A 16,043-nucleotide genomic window follows, 5' to 3' on the forward strand; every position below is an offset into this window, starting at 1 on the left:
CCCAGGCCCCGGGCTCTGCAGGGACCCCCACGAGCATGGCTGAGGCTCCCTCTCTGGCCCCACCGGGCCCCGTCTCATCTCGTCCCCTCCCCTCTCCTGGAGCCTCAGCCCATCCAGCAGTGTCCCGGACAGCTGCAGCGTGGCTCCAGCGGGGCCCCTGAGCCCTGCCCTGCTCAGAGCCACGTGGTGAGGGGGCGGAGGGAGCTGAGCTCAGCGTGGAACTCCCAGCCCCGGCCCCTGACCACGTGGCTCTGAGCGGGGCAGAGCTCAGGCCCCGCCGGAGACACGGTGTTTCTGTTGAGTGAAGCTCCTGGATGCGCTGAGGCTCCGGGTGAGGAGGAAGCCAGGGGTAAGGGGTAAGTGGTCAGGGCTGGGGGGCTGGCTAAGGGGCAAGGAGTCCCGTGGACGGGGAGGGGGCAGAGGTTGGGGGGACGGTCAGGGGACAGGGAATGGGAGGGTTGGATCGTGGGCATTCCCGGGGTCTGTCAGGACTCAGCAAGGGGATGATAGGGGTTGGGGCAGTCAGGGGACAGGGAGCAGGGGTGGGGTCCTGGGGTGGTAGTGGAGGGTCTCTGGGGGACAGTGAGGGGGCAAGGAGCAGGATGGGTCGGAGATTCTGAGGGGGACAGTTGGGGGGCAGGAAGTCGGTGGGGGTCGAATGGGGGCAGGGCCAGGCTGTTTGGGAGGCACAACCTTCCCTACCCTAAAGCTCATTCAGCAGTTTGAGGCTTCCAGAAGAGTCAAGCTGTTAGCTTTTCCATTAGGGCTACCACCCTTTTCACTTCTCAAATGCCAAATTATAGTCTATATTTAATTTCAGTGCCATAGGGAGATTCATGTCAGGGGAGGGTAGCTTCATTTAAAATTAGTCACTGCGGGAGGGATCACACGAGAAGAGCAATATCCTACACTACCTACCTCCTTCCCAACCTTACCAAGGGAAACCCCCTCCCTACATTTCCTGAGGCTCCAGAGGGGTTAATTCAGTGGTTCTCAAACTTTTGTACTGGTGACCCCTTTCATATAGCAACCTGTGAGTGTGATCCCCCCATATAAATTAAAAACACTTTTTTATATATTTAACACTAATATAAATGCTGGAGGCAAAGCAGAGTTTGAGGTGGAGGCTGACAGCTCACAGCCCCCAGTAATAACCTTGTAACCCCCTGAGGGGTCCCGACCCCCAGTTTGAGAACCCTTGGATTAATTTAATTTTAGCACCCTGTGTCCATTCACATGCATGTGCTATTTTGAGCATTTCAGTTTTCACAACATAGGCTCATCCCAGATTTGGAACAAGCTCAAATGCTCAGTTCGTGGAGTATGTACATAAGATATACTAAAGACAAACCCACAGTAACAGTCTCCAGTTTGTGAGGGACCCCATGGAGCCAGTCTCTAGGAAACAGATAAATGCATGGAGGTTAAGTCCATTAATGGCTATTAGCCAGGATGGGTAAGGAATGGTGTCCCTAGCCTCTGTTTGTCAGAGGGTGGAAATGGATGGCAGGAGAGAGATCACTTGATCATTACCTGTTAGGTTCACTCCCTCTGGGGCACTTGGCATTGGCCATTGTCGGCAGACAGGCTACTGGGCTGGATGGACCTTTGGTTTGACCCAGTATGGCTGTTCTTATATTCTAACCTAAATGAACCCAAAGTTATAGAGACAGATATGAGTCAAGGAAGCCAGCAGAGTATCAGAAACCTGGAAAAATCTCTGACTGGATGGGCTCAGGTGTTTGGTCACAAGCTGAGGTGGTTCAAAAAGTTTTGAATTTTTTTTTAAGCAGAATTTTTTTATTGTTTCTTTAAACAATCAAACACAGCAAGCAGCAGATATTTGGCCACACACTTCTGAAACCCCAAACCATATTCAGGTTATGGCAGACTAATTTCAGCTTTTCAATTAAAAAAACCACAACAAATTTTGAAGGAAAGCAGACATTGTCCGTGATTTTTTTTCTGCTTTTTAAAAACCCCTAGTTTTCGATCCAGAAACAGTTTTGACGGCACATATTTGTCCAACCCTTTTAATGAACTTTAGTGCCTTTTAGCACTAGCTGATGCTGAGAGCCAGTGATACCTTGTAAAGAAGTTTTCTCAAAACTGGATTTGTGCCGAGATGCAGAAGGATTATTTTTCCCAGGGCAGCCCATGGGGGGGGGGAGCAAGTGGGGCAATTTGCACCGGGCCCCGCAGGGGCCCCCACGAGAATATAGTATTGTAATTTTTTTTATGGAAGAGGCCCCCGAAATTGCTTTGCCCCAGACCCCCTGAATCCTCTGGGCGGCCCTGGTAAAGTGAAAATAAAACATATTTTAAATTCAATAATCACAATACATTTCATTAGTACTAGACCTCTATAATCTTTTATTTTTGTGTTATGGCTTTTAAAATATTCTCCACACTTCCCAGCTCAGAATCACATAGAGCAAACTGCAGCCAAAACTCTTGTGAGTAGTCCCTTTGCCTTGGGACTACGCATTTGAATAAGGGCTGCAGAATCAAGTTTTGGCTGCAGGATCAGGCCCTTAGCTTCATAACAGTTCTATGAGATAGGGAAGCATTTCCATCTGCATTTTACAGACTGGAAAACTGGTGTCTAGGGATTTGTGACTTTCCCAAAGTCACACAAGATGTGGCAGACCTGAGAACAAAAATTAAATGTCCTGACTCAGTCCTATATTTGAGCCACAAGACTATTTACTCTTTGTGATTCTGAGCTGGGAAGAGCAGAGTCTGATTTAAAAGTCATGTCACAAAGATAAAATAAAAAATTATGAACCATGACTTCAAGTGCGACTTACTTGTTGTCTTGTGCAGTTATTTTGATGCTGGGTGAAACCAGGAAGTACTGTTGGAAATTTTGTGAGGAAAAATCCAATATAATGAAATTTCCAGTTGATTTTAAGACCAAGTTCAGACAAGTTCCAGATAAACAAATTTTTTGGATGTTTATCCACTCAATATTAAACCTCGAACCCTTTGAGATTCACTCTTCACAAATCACCACCTCCTCATCTTGACTTCAAAAACAGATCTACTAGAAAAAGAGAGAACTTTAAATTCATTTAAATGAGATGCATTAAAATAAGATCCTGCTCTCCCTACCTTCTATGTATGTACTTGTAATCGTTTTCTTACTCTATATCCTTTTATCCTCTGGTTTACATGTCTAAAGGCTGTCATGAGCACACTCATAGGGCCCAAGAAAAGTACAGTTTAGCATATTCAAGTGAGAATTAGTGGCAAGGCTCAGTGTCACCATTTTATCACAGACAGATGATATTACAGTGCAAGAACAGACTGGCTTTTAAATGATGGGCTTAAAAAGGCAAACTAAATACCAGTCATCTGCTGTGCTTTGCAACATCAGTGCCATAAATAGGCGCATTCTCTTGGTTCGTTGGTTGGTCTTAAATTTATGATAAAGTATATAAAATTAATGACATGTGCTTACACTTAAGTGTTAAAAGCCAGTTCCCTGCTGGTGTGTTAATGCCATGCACAGTACTTCATAGCCACTGCTCCACAAACAGAACCCACACACCCTTTCATTCATGCAATCAAACCCAGACAATTTTATTTGTGGAACAGTTTATTATACAAACAACATAAAAAACATAAAATAAAATAACCTTTTTAATATTATTACCAGACTTGGAAGAGATTAGTGTGATTATGTAAAACCCCTGACTGTGTTGGTGTCTGTCCTGTCTTGCAGTATATTCTGTGCTCACTGAGTGGGAGGGTCACACTGTGTGAGACTAATAAGGACAGAGCTGCATCCTACTCTTTGGAGACTCGCTCCAGCAACTCCTCAGCACTACAGCAGCTTTGTACAGATATTTACGGTGCTTCTGGAGGACTTAATAAGTAAAAATTAAAGGTAAGCAGCTCATATTTGTAGTCAATGTTTACACATCACACACACATACTATTGTATTTATGTGTTCAGCTCACTTTATTGCCAATCAAGTTTATTTCTGATTTTGACTGTACCCTATATATAAATACTATACACTGTATGTTTATATACTGTTGTCACACTGGATAATGTACTATATTAATCTGCTCACCTTGTGTAAATAAGTTACTATAGTTATGTCTGTGTGTGTATATATATTTGTTTCAATTAAAACTGCTAATCAAAATACTCCTAGTGCATGTACTACAGTTAACAAAATGATTAAATGCTGTTACAAATTGGCACAAGGCCAAAACGTATATATTTAATAAATACTTATGGTTGTACATACAATATGTCTATACACAAAAGCAAATATATATTAGTCTGTAACGTTTTTCCTTATTGTGGGAGTCTGCTGGCCTAAATGCAGTAAACTGAAATGGTTTAGTGACAAGGGGATATGGTAAAAGAAAGGACAGCCCCTTATTGGGAATTTGCAGGTGCACAGCCCCGAACCTACATGGGTCTCAGGGGCTCTTGAGTTTTTCTGCGTTGAATTACATTGTTCGTGCATTTCACTGCCAGTTATACTTTTATTTGACTAGAGCTCAGCCACGCTGTTGGGGCAGAGAGAGAAACTGATCTCCCCTCCCCAGACGCGATCTTCCACCATGTCCCCAGGCCCCTGCAATGCCTACCTGGAGGCAGCAGGCGCTGCCTCTCCCAACCCCACCTGCCCTTTATTTTTGGTTAGTTTTCTGGTAAGTTTGGCCGAGTTTTGCTGCAGCTTCGCTCCTGGCCCCAGCTGAGGCCGGCTTCTCAGGCAGTGCAATTTCCCGGCAGAAAAGCCAGTTAGGATAAATGCAGATCCGGGGGGGGGGCCCGCTCCCATAAGGCGCTGGGCATCAGCCCCAGCGACTGGCGGGGCGCTCTGCAGGCGGGGCCCCAGGAAGGGCTCTGCATGGAGAGCCGCGGGGCCGGCCGGCCGTCGGCGAGTGCAGCACTCACAGGCCTCGGGCTAGGGAACCCCACGCACACAGACATGGGGGCGGCGCTCACCCCTACCTCACGCGGCGCGCTCACCTCTCTGCCAGGGATGTGGCCACGGGGGGCGCCCGGGCGGCGCGTGAACAGCCGCGTGGGGTGGGGTCCTGCGCCCCCAGCTTTGCCGCCTTCTCCGCTGTGCGCTGGCAGCGGGCGCCGGGACTTACGGTTCCCAGATGCTTTGGCGCGTCTCCGCCGGGCTGGCTGCGCTGCAGGACGCTCCGGGGGGGAGGGGTTGGGCTGGGGACAAAGGGCTTCGGACTAGAGCGGTTGGGGATGGGGAGCTGGGGTTGTGACCCGGGGGTAGCGATGACTGGGAGCTAACGCTTAGGGCTGGCTGGGGAGGTTGGAGCTAGGCTGGAGTCTGCAAGCACAGCAGGGCAAAGACGGCAGGAGAGCAGCTGCTGCTAGGAGTCAAGACCCTGTAGGCAGCGCCACTGGTATTGCTGCTGCTTCAGGCAAACTGACCAGCACCGTGTCAGGCCTTGGCCCCTCCCCGGGAGCGAGTGCTCTGGCTTTCCCACACTCCAGCAGCTTGGGCGGGCTCATGCGCAGAGGAATTAAGGATCTGCACATTTCCCCCTTCTGCTGCCCAGTTATCTCAGTGCCTGTCAATTGGTATCTGCGTGTATTATCCTGTCTGTAAAACAAATCAAAATTCTTTAGAGAAACTAAATTTCCAAGGCGGGTTGTGTTACAGTCTGGACCGTCATAAACTCAAGTCAATTCTTGCTATTAAGTTCTGGCAGGTTGATTGTATAAGTGATTGATCATCTTCTGAAGTAATAAACTAGCGATGAATCAACATGCAGAGATACAGTAGGCATGGTGAAGGAGATAGCGGCATTAGCAATTGGTAACAGTTACTTAATTTGTAAGGTATCAGAGGGGTAGCCGTGTTAATCTGGTTCTGTAAAAGCAGCAAAGAATCCTGTGGCACCTTATAGACTAACAGACGTTTTGCAGCATGAGCTTTCGTGGGTGAATACCCACTTCTTCGGATTGCAACTTACACCATGATGTTCTTTTGACAGAAATTCATTTTGTGTTATGGTCTGTACTGCTGACTGACAGAATAACCATGAAGATGAAAATAGTGCAACACAAAAATAATCATAAAGATACATTTCCGGAGCAGACACACCAGCTGTATCTTTTCTTCAGTTCATCTTCATATTACAGGACAACATCATGCTTTCTCTAAGAAAAATATGAATAATAATTTATTGTTGCATTGTACTGTGCTTTGTTAAATCCATACTTTCCTGCTAGTTGTAATTGGTTTAGAAGAAGCCCAGTATTGTGTTTGGAAGACAAAGATATTTTGTTGGACAAGTTTCATTCTTTTTTAATAAGATTTAAACTGCAAACTTAGGTCAGGCTGTCCTAGACACTTGCATATTTTGCAAAGAATATGAGCAAATATATGACCATTTTGTTTTTAAATAAAAGACTATATAAAGCAATGATAAGTTTTCCTCATTTGATTTGATGACTACTTTAGCAGTCATTCTGCAGCACTGTGCCATCAAACCATTAAACTAAAATATCTAAGACTAAAAAGCTAGAAGGGAGAAAAAGAACTAGTCATTCTAATGGATAATTTAGTGGCTTTTTAAATAATATCTGAGTTAGTATTTCTGTAAATGAATTGCTCATGAAACTAAAAAAGTAGTAAGAAATATAGTTCACCCAATTCTAAATTCAGATTCTAAACTTTTTCAGAGCTTTAACACAGCTAAATGGTATACATTGTGTACAACCAATGACTTTCTCTTTTCTTTACAAATAAATTCTTCCTTGTGGGTTTTTTGTCGGGGGGCTGGGAAAGGGAGAATAAGAAGATATTGTTCCCATTGTGAGTATTTTTTGTTTCAGATCTGTGGTCATTTTTTCACGTGTCTGAGGGGACATGAAGCACATTGGATTATGCATAATTTGGCTTTGGATGGCAATTCTCTTTCTCTTTCCTGTTTCAACTTATATGGCAGCCACTGACAAGACAGGTACTTCTCTTTTTTGTTTTTATAGCCATACAGACAAAAGGCTGAGGACAAGTCTCAATATTGACACAGCTCAACAAATAAATAATGATACTTAGAAAGTAAATGGACCATGTAAGGATATGAAGTTACGGAAGCTCAATCAGTTTTAACATCTCTTTGAAGAAGTCCATATCGGATGTAGCTAAAGGCAGTGTTTCTGTTTCCCATACACAAAGAGGAATATATTTTTGGAAGCAGTTTAGCCACTTGCAATGTAGTCCCCTGATATTTTCTGTTTTTAATATTACATATCCAAAAAGAGTCCAGTTCTGGTCTTGAAAAATCTAGAACTCTGTTAATACAATTTTGTTTAATTGATTCTGTGTTTTAATCTGAGGAAAGCATTTATTAAGAGCCCCAAAGGCCTGCCCAGCACCTCAGAGAGGTAGAAGAAGGCAGTTCCTTGCCCCTAAATAAACAGAGGAGAGGAGAAAGAGAGATAAAATTCTAGCAAAATGGTCACAGTAAAGTTTGGTGCATTACTTTTATGACACCCCCGCCCTTTCTTGCCTCCGTCTTGCTATCTGTCTCTTACTAGCTGTCTTCTGTAAAACAATGTCCTTCTCCCCATCTCTTGTCCCATTTCTTCCTCGGTATTGTCACTATAACCCACCATCTCTGAGAAATAAATCACTTGTATGCTTGTAAATGTGACCATCTGGTATGATATTGCATCAAATAATGACTTGTCAGTTTCCTGGAGTTGGCCATAGACACTGCCTATATCTCAATTCCCTTCAGTGTGCCTAACATCGCTAACAAAAAAAGGCTTTTTATTTGTTCTTTTTTTTAAAAAGAAAGATAGACAATTAGGACCTGATTTTCAGAGATGCCTAGCCTCCAGAAAACCAGTTGAAGGCAATAGCACTTGTGAGCGCTCACCGCTCCTAAAAATCAGGCCCAAGGTGTTTAAGATTAGTACCTTGCACAATGGGACTCCAATCCTGCTTAAGGCCTTTAAGTGCTACTGGAGTACAAATAATAAATAGTAGTGATAATTATGACTGGGCAAGTAGTACATTGTGGAGAATCTGAGTTTGGGTTCTAAACTCTCTCTTGAACTTTTAGAGCAGCAAAAGCTAAGAGCTCTGTATGTGTATTATTCTCAAACCCTGGGAGGTGGGAGGGTAAACCTCCTCTAATTACCCTGCAATAATCCCCTTTTGCTATTTGAAGGAGTGTAGCTGGGGGCACATCTGGCTACCTCATTTGGAGGGTTGAGGAAGGAACATTTTAAAAGGGCTGCAGAAGACGCTCAAATGATCAACATGAACATATGTACAACTTAAATAATTTGAAAACAAAATGGAGTGCAACTCCCTCTTGTCAGGTAAAAGGCTTTTCAGTTAAATATAAGCCAGTCAGAGAATACCATTTAGGCCATGAGAGATGGCTCGGACACATGAAAGGAGAGACAAATATCCAAACTCTTTAAGCTTTTTCTTCTTTCATTTGATCCAAGTGACTCCCTTATTCTCCTCAAGGTCAGTTCATCCTGGATGGTCCTCTTGCTTTTGCTTCTTCCTCTCAAGATTCTTGCAAGGCAGCCCTTGCAGTGACACGTCTTTATGGCTGTCCTGTTTCACCATTTTTACTTGTGCCATTTGCCCCTACCCACCTCACTACTCAAGCTATGCTGTACCAACAAAGTTTGCTTCTATACAAGTCCCATACCTTGACACCCCTATAGTATAGTCTAATTGTGCTACAGTTTTTTGGGAAAGCTTTGAAATGCAGGGAGAGTTCCCGCTTAAGTTTAATCATAAAGAAATACAGGAAATCAATCATGCAAAAGAAAGGGTAAAGTACATGTGTGGATTAATATGATAAGGGGAGCGATTTGTTTTCCATTTAGTATTCTGAACGTGCCTTGGAAACTATTTCATTAGTTAATATTGTTGTAATTAAAGAAATGGCAGTGCTGAAAAGAGGAAATGTGAAAGTGTGTGACAGATTACTGTGGGCCTGCTTCGAGCAGTCTTCCTTAGGCCCTGTTGAGTGTGCTGACATCTGTTTGATTCACAGCAATGATCCCTTTCAGTTTTTGTTTGTGCAGAACTTCTGGTGTATGAAACATTTACTGGAGGGAAGTGATTACTTCTAAAAATAAAATATAATAAATCTAAGGGAGAGGATAGGGTTACCACACTGAAGATCTCCATAGTCATGTGTTAAACCCAACTTTTCCTTGGTATATTTTTCTCCTAATTGTTTTATTTTGTTTATGTGGTTGATTTAACTAGTTTTTGATTATTGGGAGCGTGTGTTTTCACAATATGGAACTGAGCTCTAGGAAGTTCTAATATGATCATTTCTAAGTTCTGCTTGAATGTTAATAATTCTGTCTCATTTTGATCGTCTTGTCCAACTTTTTGCTATGAGTACCCTTTTTGTAACATGGGCTGCTAAGCTTTGTTGTCTGACTTGTGACAAATATGGCATATGAAAGATTCTGGGCCTCCCAACAGTACTGGAAAAGACATGCTGGATTTCCACTGCCTTTGACATGAAGTATGTTTATGAAAAATGTTGACTCAAACACCACTAATAATTTCAGGGGCACACTCCAATGCGTTTTTTTAAGTCTGATATGAAAAATACCTCATTATAGAACACAATATATTAATATTAGATAAAAAGATGTTAATACTGTAGTGAATTGATTCATACATTAGGCTTTCTGACTGTATAAACTGCCAGACTTGAACTTTTAGGCTGTGTCTATACTAGGAGAGCTAGGGTGTATTCCCCAGCTTGTGTACACATATTAGCATGAGTATAAACAGTAGTGTAGCCATGGTAGCATGGGCAATGGCAGCGATGGTATAGTTTAGCCATGCCAAGTACAAACCCACCTGAAACTGGTAGGTACATACTCCTCACAGCTAAGCCATGCCACTGCCGGTGCTGCCATGGCCTGTGCTGTCATGGCTGTGCTACTGTTTGTACTCATGCTACTCTCATTAAGCTACTGCTAGTACATGTATGCAAGCTGGGGAATCACACCCGTAGCTTGCAGTGTAGATGTAGCCTAATTACTGGGAGTTGAAGTTTGTACTGCATGTCATTAGAAAGTTTAATCTTAGACTTGCATTAAAGCTTCAGGTTTTATCTATGATTCACATGTGAGAATATATACATGTAGTATATAGACTTTTTTTGTAGAGTTGAAAGAATTTTATTGATTTACAAGACTAAACTCAATTAGTAGAACTCATGAATTTCTATAATTTAAGTTCTATACCCATTCTGTGGATGGATAGCCTTATGAAGTACATTACATTTTCAGTGTTCTTTTCAGGTAGCTTTGCCATTACCATTTACTTTTAGTGGAAATCATGGACTTAAAACTAGACACAAAGCAATGCTCCACTCAGTTACTTTTACTCTGGTGTAATGTAAGTTAGTAGTGAATCAGGTCATGTTTTTATGTCCTTGCTGAATGTTAAGAATTCCCTTGTTTTCCTGATTGTTGTCTTTATGTAGTCCCCTTGTCTAATTTAGTTTTCTAAACTGTCTAGTTTGACCCATGACAAAAGTGGTGTCTATACAAGTGTCAGTGTTGTCAGTAATAGTTAAAAATCATGCTGGACCTTTCTTCCTCACTATAAAACATAGCTGTAAAACAGACATTGTATCAGTCTATAAAGTTGAGGGCTGTCAGCTCCTTGTATGAAAAAGAATATGTAGGGGAAGCTGTTGCTCTTAACATTCTAATCTCTTGGCTCAGCTGTCTAGGAAAATGTACCACTGAGGTGATGGGGTCATTTTTAGCACAAACTAGAAGAAGTTCTTTTAGTTTTTGTGGGTATACAGAATACAACCAGCAAAGTAGCATTTATGTGGCCTTAGTATGCTGTGTTTCCTGCCATGACTGTTATGCCTTTGATAAAAATACACGCACAGTGTGTTACATGGCCTTAGGCATCTCAGGAACAACTTCAGTCAGCAGGATAGCAGAGAAATTAGGGCATGATTCTTCACTTGGACTTAGTGGAGAGGGGCCAGAAGGAGCCAGGTGCAACTCTCTGATCCTCCACCCTAGTGTAAGTTAAAGTTGCTGGACAGGAGTTATGCTGCTGTCAATTCAGAGTAACTCCCTTCACTGCCACAGAGTTGTTATAGATGTATATTGGTGTAAATGAGAGCAGAATCAGGCCTGTACATTTTATATCTGTCGGTTCAGGGATAAAAATTATATAATGCGAACATGCCTCTCTTGCTCTAGAGTGTATATTTCCACCAGAGTATTAGAAGTACAATAAGTACATGATAAGAGAACTCAATGCACAATAAATACAACTGAGAATGGGCTTGTATTGCCAACTAGGAGACTGATGAAAGATTACATATAAACTACTAAGATGGCAGCACAAAGACTCTTACAATTCTGCATATTCTCCTGGGCAAAATTGCCTCTAATGTGAATTATTCTTGTTCTTTTATAGGAACAGTAGAAATAAATATAGTATTTATTTCTTCTTACATATCTATTAATTGATATATTTGAAACAAATCTGCCCATAAATGACCTTGCTTTCTAATTGTGGGCTGCAGTTTAGACAAATGAAACAAGATGTTTGACAGAATCTGATGCATATTACTGCCTTCACCCAATCTGTGTTTAATGAAACCAATGTCATCTTTATTTCAGAAATGTTTAATCATTTTGTGAGGTAATAATTTTTTAATCTAAATTATATCTTCCAGCTATAAATTTACTGGTTACTTCTACTTAACCACTTAAGTTAATTGTAAAGATGTGATACTGTTATACACTGAGTTGAAATCAAGATTTTTGGAGAAGAATGTATTTTCTGTATTATTACAGAGTCAGTGTTGTATTGCAGGCATTTTACAATTACAACTGTAACCATTTTCCGGGTCAACTTTCAGTCTCTAACATATTTGGAAATCCTTTAAATATAGGATAGTTGTTCCTAGGATAGCGCTAGTTCATTCCTCCTCTCTTATCGCTGAACGGACACATTGGAAAGCCCCTTGTCCTCCATTGCTGAAACTTCAGGCTTATTTTGGCAATCTTTTCTGGGCACTTCTTCAACTCAAGACAGGACTGCATGCCTACAGAGTATCTGGACCAAATCCTGCTTTCTTTCCCTCCAGTAGTCCCAATAGACTTCAGTGGGATTATTTTCATGAGTTTTGTAAAAAGATAGAGCCCTGTTTTAACATGTACAAAATTGACCTTAGTCTTTATCCACTTCTTGAAAAAGTATGTGTGTGTCTTTACTGAAGCATAAAGCTGCTGCAACATGATGAAATGTTGGGTTAAGATTCACTGATATTAGATTTTAAGGTGTTGGAAATGTAGGAGCCCATATATAGGTCCTCATACTTAAATACTACTTATTAGAGACAAGCTAGTAAAAAGGGTTATTACGATACTTAAAACTTAAACATTTAATATACTTCCTTAAATTGTTAAACTAATTTACCCTATTTTATTTTGATCTTGGCTGCTAAATGTAACCAGTCTGTTAGACTTAGCCTTTGCATGTGTACTGTACTACAAACATTAGAATACTGTGCCTGTTTACTAGAAACAAATACATCAATGCATAGTTAAAACAATCCCTAATGCGAAACTGCTTAATTTGTAACAGTCTTTTAAAGAGATAAGCAATGATATATTCATTGTTTATATAATATGACAATATCCTTATTAATCCACATTTTGAGATTATTTTCTACACTGCAAATAATATTTAACTGTTGCTAGGGTAATCCATCATATACTTATAACTTTTGTTGTATCTGTAAAATATTTTTTTTCAAAGTTTACTGTACACACAAACGCCCCTCACCCCTGCCAAGCATATAGCATCATGTTTTATGGTATTCTTGATTGGGGGAAAAAAGTTGTAAGAATGTAATATTATTTCCCATAGTGGTTGAATAGTTAATATGTGCTTGCTTTAATCACAAACAATTGAATTAAAACATGATTACATCTTATCTGTTTATCATTATAGTATTATACTTCATACACTAAAATATAATTACTGTTGTTTTAATCTAGTAGTTTGGTTTATTTCATAATTCTAAATATAAAGAAACAAGAAGGAATATTAGTAGTAATCTAATTACATTGAAAATTAAACTCTGTTCATGTTGCCTTGCAATTCACTGCCATGATACTAAATAGTTTTATGTCTGATGCATTTTTTTATTTGATAATGTTTGATGGGAGCTGTTACATTTTATTCTTTTGTAGTTACAGTGTGTCCTATAATGAGACCAGGTGGACATCAGCTTAGACATATCTATAAAGAAAATCTTGATGTTTCAGGTAAGTGATTTCTTTAACACAAAAGATAGAGCATCTAAAATTTACAAACCTTGGGTGAAATCCTGGCCCCACTGAAGCTGGCTTTAACTGTATAGAGATGATAAAAAAAATTAAATTAAAACTGTCTTTAATATTAGAAAAATTGTTTTTATTAAAATTAGAATAAATTTATGTAATTTTCTGGCTTAAGTTCTATACATATAAGTTTTCTTTGAATTTTTGCTTGTAAAATTAGTCTGGATTTAACATTCGTTTCTCACACTGTAGATCTGCAGCATATTTATTCTCATTAGTTCAGATGGTAAAAGAAAACAGCCAGTGCATTCCTCAGAGGTTGAAAAGTCAAGAGCTGAGGGAATTTCACACTCATATCCCTTCCTATGAGAAAATGCAAACTGGAAATTTCTGTGACCTAAAGCATTGGAATTTGAAATAGCCTGTCAGTCTATAGACTAGAAAGCACCAAGCATGCTAAAAATCAATACTTTCCCCAGGTTTTAAAATTGCATTAAACAAAGAATAGACTAAATTAGTATATCACATTTCACAGGTTTTGATCTAGCAGAAAGCTTTTCTCTGAGACAGGCATCTTGTGGAGGTGAAAAAACCTGTTTTAAACTGGGAAGCACACCTCTTATCAGAGACACTCGGTAAGTAAAACAATACTTTATCCCTAAATATCTTTAACAGGATCCAAGCTAAATACTAGGTACAGACTGATATATTAAGCAGTTTTATCAGATAATGCCACATAAAGATGTATATTAGGACTGTCAATTATCACAGTTAACTCACGCGATTAACTAAAAAAAATGAATTGTGATTAATAAAATAACTGTGATTAATCAATTTTAATCGCATTGTTAAACAATAGAATACCAATTGAAATATATTAAATATTTTGGGATGTTTTTCTACATTTTAAATATATTGATTCCAATTACAACACAGAATACAAAGTGTACACTGCTCACTTTATATTATTATTTTTATTACAAATATTTGCACTGTAAAATGATAAACAAAAGAAATAGTATTTTTCAATTCACCTCATACAAATACTGTAGTGTAATTTCTTTATCATGAAAGTGCAATATACAAATGCAGATTTTTTGTTTGTTACATAACTGCACTCAAAAACCAAACAATGCAAATATTTAGAGCCTACAAGTCCACTTGGTTCTACTTCTCATTCAGCCAATCGCTAAGACAAACAAGTTTGTTTATATTTAAGGGAGATCATGCTGCCCACTTCTTATTTACAATATCACCAGAAACTGAGAACAGGCATTTACATAGGACTTTTGTAGCCATCATTGTAAGGTATTTACTTGCCAGATATTCTAAACAGTCATATGCCCCTTCATGCTTCAACAACCATTCCAGAGGACATCCTTCATGCTGATGACACTGGTTTAAAAAAAAAAAAAGCATTATCTCCAGCTCTATTTTGCCTGCATTTTACCATATATTTCATGTTATAATAGTTTTGGATGATAACTCAGCACATGTTCATTTTAAGAAAACTTTCGCTGCAGATTTGACAAAACACAAAGATAGTACCGATGTGGATTTCTAAAGATAGCTACAGCACTTGACCCAAGGTTTAAGAATCTGAAGTGTTTTCCAAAATCTGAGAAGGATAAGTGTGGCGCATGCTTTCAGAAGCAATACTCAGATGTGGAAACTACAGATCCTGAACCAGCAAAAATAAAAGAAACCTTCTGCTGGTGGCATCTGACTCAGATAATGAAAATGAACATGTATCAGTCCACACTATTTTGGATTGTTATCAAGCAGAACCCGTCATTAGCATAGACACATGACTTCTGGAATGGTGGTTGAAGTGTGAAGGGACATATGAATCTTTAGCACATCTGGCATGTAAATACCTTGCAATGCCAGCTACAATAGTGCTATGAGATTGCCTGTTCTCATTTTCTGGTGGCGTGAACAAGAAGCAGGCAGCATTATCTCCCGTGAATGTAAACTTGTTTGTCTGAACGATTGGCTGAACAGAAATAGGATTGAGTGGATTTGTAGACTCTAAAGTTTTACATTGTTTTATTTTAGAATGCAGGTTTTTTTGTAAATAATTCTACATTTGTAAGTTCAACTTTCATGATAAAGAAACTGCACTACAGTACTTATATTAGGTGAACTGAAAAAACTATTTCTTTTTTTTACAGTGCAAATATATTTGTAATAAAATAAATATAAAGTGAGCACTGTACACTTTGTATTCTGTGTTATAATTGAAATTCATATATTTGAAAATGTAGAAAACATCAAAAAATGTTTAAATAAATGGTACTCTATTATTGTTTAACAGTGTGATTAATTGCTTGACAGCCCTAATATATATGTTAGTCTTTAGGTGTTTTCATTTGTAACAATCTTTCCATCCAGAAACCATAGTTATTCAAGTTTTACCTCATCTGGAGTGCAGAGATACACAGATGAAAATTTAACTGAATGTATGCTGCTCCTTAATATGCCATAGTCCTGGTATTGAAGTTATTTCTCTTTGTGTGTATGAGGAAGTTTCATTATTATCATCCTGATCCAATGCCCACTGAAATTAATGGGAGTCTTTCCACTGACTTCTGTGGATGTTGAGTCTGGCCCTATATGGATTAAAATTAGTCTGAGTTGCAAATAAAATACTGATTCTTCAGTCTTTCCTTAGACAAAATTCTCCTTGAATTCATACCTGTTTCTTTCCTCATTT

At 39.6% G+C, this 16,043-nt stretch overlaps 1 protein-coding gene across 1 annotated transcript in view; it reads left to right on the top strand.

The window, feature by feature from the left end:
* Window positions 1-5,133: 5,133 nt before the first annotated feature.
* The window catches only part of COL19A1 (collagen type XIX alpha 1 chain), a 332,926-nt gene continuing 322,016 nt past the window's right edge, over window positions 5,134-16,043 (top strand). Inside the window, 7 exon segments of the mRNA XM_045008597.1 lie at window positions 5,134-5,183; window positions 5,185-5,249; window positions 5,252-5,397; window positions 6,836-6,864; window positions 6,866-6,963; window positions 13,238-13,312; window positions 13,863-13,962. Of these exon segments, the coding sequence (XP_044864532.1) occupies window positions 5,134-5,183; window positions 5,185-5,249; window positions 5,252-5,397; window positions 6,836-6,864; window positions 6,866-6,963; window positions 13,238-13,312; window positions 13,863-13,962 (563 nt within the window).

The sequence above is a fragment of the Mauremys mutica genome, chromosome 3, assembly GCF_020497125.1.
Source record: "Mauremys mutica isolate MM-2020 ecotype Southern chromosome 3, ASM2049712v1, whole genome shotgun sequence".
NCBI lineage: Eukaryota > Metazoa > Chordata > Testudines > Geoemydidae > Mauremys > Mauremys mutica.